General features: G+C 33.9%; 1 protein-coding gene across 10 annotated transcripts in view; it reads right to left on the bottom strand.

Annotated features, from left to right (window-relative positions):
- Positions 1-1,282: 1,282 nt before the first annotated feature.
- LOC112671692 (peptidyl-prolyl cis-trans isomerase NIMA-interacting 4-like) overlaps positions 1,283-9,840 on the bottom strand; it is a 151,225-nt gene continuing 142,667 nt past the window's right edge. For 9 of the 10 annotated variants that reach the window (XM_035709732.2, XM_049105106.1, XM_049105104.1 and 6 more), the window contains one exon: positions 1,283-1,749. In XM_035709732.2, the coding sequence (XP_035565625.2) occupies positions 1,309-1,749 (441 nt within the window). In that variant the 3' untranslated portion in view covers positions 1,283-1,308. Of the gene's footprint in view, positions 1,750-6,703; positions 6,765-9,840 lie in introns of those variants that run through there. The other variant, XM_049105111.1, reaches the window with a different exon arrangement.

The following is a 9,840-nucleotide window of genomic DNA, read 5'->3' as shown; positions in this document are numbered from 1 at the left end:
TTAATTTTTTTTTTTTAATTTTGTTTATTTATTTATGATAGTCACAGAGAGAGAGAGAGGCAGAGACACAGGCAGAGGGAGAAGCAGGCTCCATGCACTGGGAGCCCGATGTGGGATTCGATCCCGGGTCTCCAGGATCGCGCCCTGGGCCAAAGGCAGGCGCCAAACCACTGCGCCACCCGGGGATCCCCTAATGATTATTATTGCTTCTTTTGTACAAAGGTTTCAGGTTAAATGTTAAACTGTTAACTTGTCAAACACAGATTTTTCTTATTTTCATAACTAGTGTGTAGCTGCCAACAAGATAATCTAAGCACACTCAGTTTAGAGTGTTTAAGCTCTAAATTTTCTCTTCAGTCACACTGTCTCAATTAAATTAGCAATATCGGGACACCTGGGTGGCTCAGCAGTTGAGCATCTGCCTTTGGCTCAGGGCGTGATACAGGAGTTCCAGGGTCCCACATCGGGCTTCCTGCATGGAGCCTGCTTCTCCCTCTGCTTATGTCTCTTTCTCTCTCTGTGTCTTTCATGAATAAATAAATAAAATCTTTAAAAAGTAAATCAGCAATATCATTCTTTGAAAATAAAATAAAAACTATTGTTAAATAAAATACATTATTACTATGGATCACAATTTAAAAGATAACAAAACAACTAGTACAGATAACCACACACTCTCACAAATGGTATTTAAAATTTAATACAGGGTAAGTTTGCTGAATACAGGATCATTGTGTAGAGATATTGCTAGATTTTTCTTTCCTTCTTCCCCACTTGGATAAGGAAGCAGTGTACCTAGTGAAAAAAAACAAAACAAAACAAAACACACTTTCCTGGTTTCCTTACAAGTGTCCATTATAACAAATTTCTGGGTAGAAATATAAGCTGAATTCATACTATGTGACTTCAGGGAAAGCTGTTGAATTAGCCAATTCTCTTGGCCTAATTCTTGTGTCCGTTTCACTCTGCTGTTCTCCCATTCGTATGTATAGAACACAGAAGCATGCTTGGGATACAAAAGTCATTTTCAGATGACAAAGATAAACACCATCAATTAAGGTTAACTGGAAAGAAATATACAAAGACCCTGGATTTCTATGGACATCTCTAGGCCACCTTATCAGCTCTAGTCCTGCTCTTCTCTGGATTTTTTGTCATATTAGAAATCATTTTATTATTAGTTTAAGCCATTCTCTGGGTGTAGTTTCTATTATTCTCAACTGAACTTAATCCTTATAGATACCAATACTACTCTATGTGATATGATAGAGTTTATAAGCCATTTTTTTTTCAGTCTTTCATACCATTTTATTTTCTCCCTTCAACCATAATAATATGATATCCAAATTTTGTCCTAATTGGAGGGTCGGTAAACACAGGCTCATCTGGCCCACTTACAGGCAAGGCAAATGCTGCTTCTTGAAATGGTCCCACCATGGAACCTCTGGTCATCCAACCCAAGTCGCCCCCTTGCCTGGCTTTATCTTCACTATACTGTGTGGCCACTTCATTGAATCTCATTCCAGACTTTAACTTTTCCATGGCTTCCATGATTTTCCCATGTTTTTCACACAGAAAGTGTCTAACCTTTATTGTATTACCACCACCTTTGGGACCCTGGGCCTTCTTGTCAGAACTGTCACTCCCGGAGGCGGCTCCCCCTTTCCTCCCTTTCCTGGAACCGCTCTTTTCCTTGGGCGGCATCTCCGAAAACTGCGACCGAACCCTCAATGGCTTCCTTTGCCGCATCTATAAGCCATTTTAAAAAGCACAACAATTAAACTCAAATTCTTTAGTTAGTAGTATAAGATACTTGGGTTGTATTTTCTAATTGGTTTGTATGGTGTTTTTTGGTTTTGTTTTAATTTCAGTATAATTAATATATGGTACTAAATTAATTTCAGGTGTCCAATTTGAAGGCCGACTGCCTCAATTAAGCACATTGACTCTGGAATCAATGTTGAACTTAACCTCTTGTATTTCATACTTAAAGCTTTGCGACTTTGTCAGGATACCTACCCTCCATGGACCTCAGTTCTTTCTTCTATAAAATTAGTAAATATCATAGGCCTCTTATGAGGATAATAGTATTATATGTAACACAATTCCTGGCATATAGTAAGTGCTAAATTCATGCTTATTATCATTATTATCATCATCCAGAAATTATTGATTTTAGGTGGACTTATACAAATAAATAATTGATTTGATTTGTACCATTGATACAACATACAGAGTATTGTAGCTATTCAAGTAGATCTCTTAATTTTTTCCTACAACATTGTAAACTTGTTGAAGGCCAGAAGTATATCTCATATATTTTGGCATTTTCTAAAATTGTGCTAATATTGTAGCCACCGGCTATATGGGACTACTGGGCACTTGAAATGTGGCTACCAAGAATCAATATGCACTGTAAATATAAAATAAACATAGACTTAGCACCAAAAGAAAAATGTAAAATATTTTATTAGTGATTTTTATATTGATTACATCTCAAATGATTATTTGAAATATGCTTAATCAAATATACTTAAAAGTAATTTTTTTCTTTTTACTTTTTCAATCCAGCTAATAGAAAACTTAAAATTATATGTGGCTTACATAATATTTCTATTAATATAATTGCTTAAGTAGGCAGGCAACATATTCTTAAGGAATATTTAAATTGTAAATGACTAGTTTCTGTCTCCTTCCCCCCCCTCCCCACCACTGCACTATAAACTCCTTGAAACAGAAATTATTCACTATTGAATTCCAAGAGCTTCATTACAAGGCCTGGCATATGGTAGTTCCAAGTAAACTCTTGATGGGAAGAGTGAGAAATGAATAAATAACACCTGAACTTGGCCCTCCTGTTCATAAAAATACAAAGGGGATCAAGTACCTTGTCTTTATTATAGGAACTATAACCATGTTTGGCATGCATTAAGTTATTTAGTCCTTCCAATAACTTCAAAAGATAAATCTTATTTCCTTTTTTTCTAAAAGAAAAACTTGAGGGTCACAGAAGTAAAATAATTGGTATAATGTAGCAAAAGTTGGTTTGGTTATGCTCATATTAGAATCAAAATATACTTGACTGCAAATCTCATTCTCTATTTCTCCGATCATTGCCTCCCACAAATGTAATTTATCATCCAAGGACTCCAATCTTTAACAAGTAAACTGAACACTGGATACATTTTTGTTTAAAAATGCCTGACCATGCTTGATTGCATATTGCATGAATTCTGCATACTGATCTGTGGTCTGGTTTGGAAAGCAAGAAAATCAACGTGCTATTTTAAAAGGGGATACTGTCATCAGGGATAAGAAGGCTAGATAAAAAGGATGCATTAGATAGTTGGTACATGAGGTAGGCCTGTTCAGAAGAGAGGGACTAATATTACAAGTACCTATTTCATACGGAGAAAAAATATAAATAAGGACTCCAAGTAGTAGCATCAAAAAAAGATCACCAAGACAGATAAAGGTAAAGAAAAGAGAAACTACTTAATCACAACCTACTGTGAGTCAGGCTCTTTGGTAGGTTCTTTTATGTGTTTTATTTAGACCTAATTACAAGTTTTTGGTTGATAAGTATTAGCACTTCCACTTAAACTGTTAGAAAACTAAGTCTCAAAGATATGAGGTGACTTGCTCAAGGTGGCAATGATTGGCAGAACCAAAGTCAGAGCTAAGATCAGTCACCGTACAGTACAGGCTTTAACCTGTCTACTTCAAAGTCTGACTTCAAAGATGGAGACTTGATTTGTAAAGCAGAAAATCAAATGGAGTAACAAATGATAACATATACAAGAAATGGTTCTGACGGATGAGAGTAAAGAGCAGCATGCAGCTGTTATAGAAATGGGCTATAATAAATATTCAATATTCAATAAATATTTAAAAATATTTTTTCCTCATTTTGCTAATGTGTAATGATTTTTAAGTCCTTAGAGTTGTATTTTTTCTTTTTTTTAAGAATTGTATTTTTTATTTCATTTTTATTTTAATCATTATTTATATTTTTTGTCTGTTAGGTTTTGTTATTATTTCCCTTCTGATTTCTTGTACTAAACATAAGATTTATTCTTTTTCTTTTTCCTCATTGATAAAAAAGCAGTTTAGGGCCATTAATTTACCTCTAACTAGAGCTTTGATCAGATTATTATTTGGATATACAACATTTTAATTGTGTTTTTCATAGTTTGTAATTTTTATAACTTTCTCTTTGATCAAATAGCTAAATAAGTTTTTCTTTCTTTCTTCCTTCCCTTTTTTTTTTTTTTTTTTTTTGAGGTGGCAAGTAGTTGATCACTCTAGATTACTGCCTAGAGAGAATTTCCACACCATAGAAGAGACAATTTAAAAGCTGGGGGAGACTTCTAGCAATATCTCTAAGTTGGAGAGGAAGCCGAGAGTCTAGGAGGAGTGGAGGCAAGAAGTCTAGAATTCACCCAGGAGACAGGAGAATAGTGGCAGAGAGAGCGCTACAGATACCTGCTGAGGAATGCTGTAAGTCTTCAGGTCAGTTCTGATAAATGCCTGGGTTTAAAGATCTCAAATTAGATGAACCAAATGAACTATCCTGTGAGTACTAGTCAATCTCTTTCCCCCAACCACCCCTGTACTTGCTTAATGAATTCCAATGTTGGGGAAATAGTGTGTTACTATTAGAGAGATGGATGCTATTCATGGGCTCAAGAACATGGACTCCCCTTTATCAAGGTTAATATGACTACAGTCTGGGCTAAGTGCTCAGCCTGCCAACTACTGAGAGGTTTGAATATCACCATTCCCGCGGGGGGTGGGGGGAGGGGGCGGGGGGCGGGGACCAGCTAGACCTCTGGTGGCAGATTGATGTTATTGGATCTTTTCTAATACAGAAGGGATATAAAATTGGCTTTAGATATAGGCATGGATTCTGGCTTTAATAGGCAATCTCTATCCATAGACTTTCTGCCAGCAACACCATCTGTGGATTTACAGAAAGCCTCATCCATTTGCCATGGTATCTCAACAACATCAGATAATAGCTAAGCTAACCTTTTATAGCAAAATGTAGCAATGGGCTCATATCCATGGAATTTGATAGACTTACTTTATTTCCTATTACCTAGTATTAACCTACTGGATTTGATAGAATGGCCTGCTTATGTTCAGTAATTTTACCAGTTGGGAGACAGGAAAATGGAAAGAGCAAGGAGGGCTCTATTAAACATATGTGGAGGAATATTCCCTATAAAGTCGGGATGCATTCCTACAGGATGCAATATAGGGCTGAAATTAGCAACCGGTATCTAAGTGTCATTTCCTTCTTCAGAATGCTTGAATCTGGGCTGTAGGAATATTGATAAAAATAAGTCACAAAAGGATAAATAATTTTCCCAAGGACATGCAGGAATTAAGTTGAAGCATGAGGATATGAACCAAAACTGTCTAAAATCCAGTCTCTTAACTCATTTTGTAAAAATATATTTAGTTATTCATCTATATTTATTAGTATTTATTTATATAAAAACCTATTTAACTTGTTTCAAAGGTAATCAATTATTTTTATAAAGAAACGTCCTTGTTTTTGATTAGCTGGTCAATAGTTATTTGTTCTAATTTGGCTTTAAAAATTAACGTGGCTAATTTCTAATTTGTCACGAATTAGAAATACATCTGTATAGACAAACAGCTATTTTACTTTTAGTGATACTGTGAATATGCAAAGGAAAGTGGAACCCTGACCAACTATTGCTTTTAGACCTATTTATCTGTAACTACTCTTTTTTAGAGTAGTTAAGATCTATTTGCTGAAATGTTAAGATTTTAGGAATTATTCAATTGACACATTTTACTGATGATGACTTTTTTAACAAGGGTATGTCTGACATGAAACAACCATTTATTGGACTTTGAAATTATCAAACATGTACACCAAAGTGATGGTTTGATTGTAACTAAATTAATGAATTTAAGTACCAAGAGAAAATTGATTATAGATCAACCATTTTTATTTATAGGCTATTTTTCTTAAATATTCCCTTCTGTAAGTGAAAATGTAACTGTAGTTACCTTTTTTGTAAAACAAAGTCAGCATGTTCTTTTTTTTTTCAAAGATTTATTTTTAGAGAGAGAGAGAGAGGGAGGGAGCAATCGCACAGGAGGAGGGGCAGAGGGAGAGAATCTTTGAAGCAGATTCCCCACTGAGCAATTAGCATGATGTGGGGCTCCATCGCACAACCTATGACCTGAGCTGAAACCAAGAGTCAGATGCTTAACCAGCTGAACCATCCAGGTACCCCCAAAGTCAGCGTGTTCTTAAATTTACAGCTTGTCACCTAGAACAACGCTAAGCATATAGTAGATGCTTAATATTTTTAAGTAAATAAATACATGAATAGTTCAGATTTTTTATAATGATTCTCACTATTTTCATATTTCCATAAAAATGCCTGAGGGTTGTTAACCAAAACTGGGCACTTACTTTTCAGTAGAACATTTATTATTAAGACTCATTCAGAAAGACAGCTGCTTAATTATTGTTGGCTCAATTTTTTTTAATATTACCTAAGGGCAAAAAATAGCAATATCCCAAACTAAAATATTCTTATTACCAGATCTCTTTAAGCCAAAATTATCTCTAATTCATGTTTAGTCAAAACTCAGATACTGAAGTAAAGTGTGTGTTTCTTTTACTTCTTCAGTTTTCAAGATGTTATCAACCCACCTATAATGATGTTTTATAAGAAAGCTCTTATATGCAATATAGCCGGCATGTACTCCTCTTCTATCATCTCTAAAAAAAAAAATGACAGAAACAGAATTTGAAGATATCTTTTGTTTAAGAGGTTGTATCATTGGTTGTTTGCCACACATTACCTTAATATCATCATATATTTTTGAGTATAAGCATTGGTTTGGTTCCTTTGGAATCTAAAATCCAGTGAAAGCAAGTTCTTATGGTGTGCAATAAATTTTGCACAGGAAAATGGAAAAAAAGCATTAATGAAAATATATTTAAGTCCAGAGTATTAATCATTTGGGGAAGTACATAAAGAAGTCCTAGGATGTATTAAACATAATAATATCTTCTTTGTCATTCATCACAGTATTTCTAAATATGTCAAAAGCAAAAAAATGACAAAATTAAAATACTAATTTTAAAGTGGTAGTGAAGCAGCAATTTCAGTATGTCCTAGTAAACATTTCCCTTTCCAATTATTAAAAATAACTTAATCCAGGTGATATTTACATCATTTATGGAACTGGAGTGTTTAGAAAATTATTCACTCTATAACCTTAAAAAGAATTACATAACAGAAAAACCGCAGATATTGCAGAGTTTTAAAAGTATCCTTGTACTTTTCTTTACATGTTTAGTAACTTTTGTTTTGATTTAGCAGTATTGATGTAAAGTGCATGAAACAAGCAGCTAATACTATAGAAGGATATCAGGTAAGTCATTTGAGCTTGTTATTAATTATTAATTGTCTTCTGATCCTTAAACTAGATACCTAAACTGAATAGACCACTATCAGCAAGGGATGCAAATTATATCAATACTGTAGGTGCCCAAACACAAATGGATTGCTAAATATTTTATTGCTGTCCTAAGTGTCACTAAAGAATTCTACATAATTTTCCTTATACTCTAAAAGAAAGTGTCAAAATATTTGTCTTCTTCCAAGTAATCAGAACTTATTATCTCAAAATGAATATTATTTTCTTGAGAGCTCATCTTAGAAGCTTAACCAGAGATTGTATTTTATGTATTTTCTTCTTTCAGATCAGCAATGGGAGAACTATATCATTATATTTTTATAATTTTGATAAAAAATCAATAATCCTCCCCTCAACCTCCTTAAACTCTTCATTTTATATTTAAGGCAAACTGAACAACTTTTTCTTATAAACACCCAGCATCCTCATACCTTTTATACTTGCCTACATTCTTGCTACAATGTTTTCTCTTTATGTCTATGTTGCCTGACAAATTCTATCCCCTCTGGCTCAGATTTTACTCTGTGAAGCCTACTCTGATCTACATAGATAGAAATGACATCTCAGTTTTTTGAATCCTCATGATGCTTTTGGCACTATTTTTATGATGTGAGTCTCATTCTGTTCTATAATGTGGTTAGCATTTGAGAACTCTAAATCACCTTAATAAACTAAAGAACAAATTGGAAATGAAACCCTACTGTAAAATAGAAATATTCCACTTAGGAGAAAACACAAGAATAAATATAGTATATATAATAAATAATTATGGGACAGAGGAGATGAAGAGAAAATAGCTGGGATGACACCTCTGGTTGTGACTTGTTAATCTTTTAAGTAAAGATGATAACAAAGAAACACCCATTTTGTGAAACTGGTCAAAGGTATGAAGTTGCAGTTATGAGATAGGTAAGTCCTGGTAATATATAGCACAGTGACCATAATTAATAATATTGTATTATATATTTGAAAGTCAAAAAATAGATCTTCAACATTCTCATCACAAAAAAAACAAGATTTGTAACTGTGTGGTGATGGATATCAACTAGACTTATTGTGGTGATCATTTCACAATATATATAAATGTTGAATCATGTACTGCTGAAACTAATATATATCAATACATCTCAATAAAAAATTATAGAGTTGAGACCTTTGAAGGGTAAAAGAAGGAAGGTAACAGGAAATTTTTTTAAGGTGTCAAGGGTATTGTGCATTGGTCATTATACTCTACTGGAAAATGCCAAATTTTCCTGATAATTGAAGCTTTCAGACTGTGTTATCATTTATCAGTGGTGGGAATTCTTGGTTCCTTCTTCTATAGAAATACTTAGTAAGCATAGAATTGTACTTTTTCTGAACATTTAAATGAATTCTGCCTGAAGGAAGAAGAATGACCCTACCTACCCTATAAGGTACAAACTTAGTCGCTGCAGCCACAATCAAATTTGTTCTTTATTTTATTGATCCTTTCCATGCTGAGTCTCAGACCCAATATTATTGAACCTGAAAAGTACAATAAAATCATATATAATTTGAAAGCTAGGAAAATATGGTGTCAATTTAGTTGCTTGGTTAGCTAAAGTTTAAGTAGAAAATCTTCATTATAAGAGGTTAGGTCACCTTTTATGGTTGTTGAAACTTTTTCTAAAACTTACTGGAGCAATTTATATTTCACAGAATATAGCACTTGGATATAGTCTCATGTTCACTGAAGCTTCAGGAACTTGCAGTGCATCAAGTTTAATTCTAAATTTAAAGGCCTGTATTTTTAGATATTGTGTACTTGATTCTATTTAAATAATGGGACTAGATATTTTGTGTTCCATATTATGGAACATCAATCTTATTACTATTCCATCTTTGCTTTAGGCCACACATACTCTTCTATAAAAATCCATATTTAAAGTGAGAATTGCTACAGATCACTGAATGGTGTCTTCAGTGTTACCATTCAAGTTGGATATACTGCCCATAAGTTGGAATTTCTGGGGATACCATTGCCCTGTTTGACTCAGGATGAGTGTATGCAGTGGGTGTAAATCTGCTGATGGGCTCAACTTCTCTCACTCATCTGACCTGAGGAGACACTGAGTCAACAGAATAGAATTCCAATAGCTTCCCTACTGCAAAGCTCACGCCCTTCAGAGTGACACCTTTGTCCTCTAGGGCTTATTCAACTGCTTTAGGAAAGTGATAGCCTGAGCAGTAAAAATAGAACAGTGTCCAATCTGTAGAGAAAAAGAAAATTAGATTTAACCTAAGACAGTGCAGCACATTTTTAAAATTCTTTATTTTATATCCTGGTGTATTTGTATAAAATTAAACCTTCTTTGGAACATAATCATTTTATGGCAATATTTT

The sequence above is a fragment of the Canis lupus genome, chromosome 32 (genome assembly GCF_003254725.2).
Source record: "Canis lupus dingo isolate Sandy chromosome 32, ASM325472v2, whole genome shotgun sequence".
In the NCBI taxonomy this organism is placed as follows: domain Eukaryota; kingdom Metazoa; phylum Chordata; class Mammalia; order Carnivora; family Canidae; genus Canis; species Canis lupus.
This window is presented reverse-complemented; position numbering and strand designations above follow the sequence as displayed.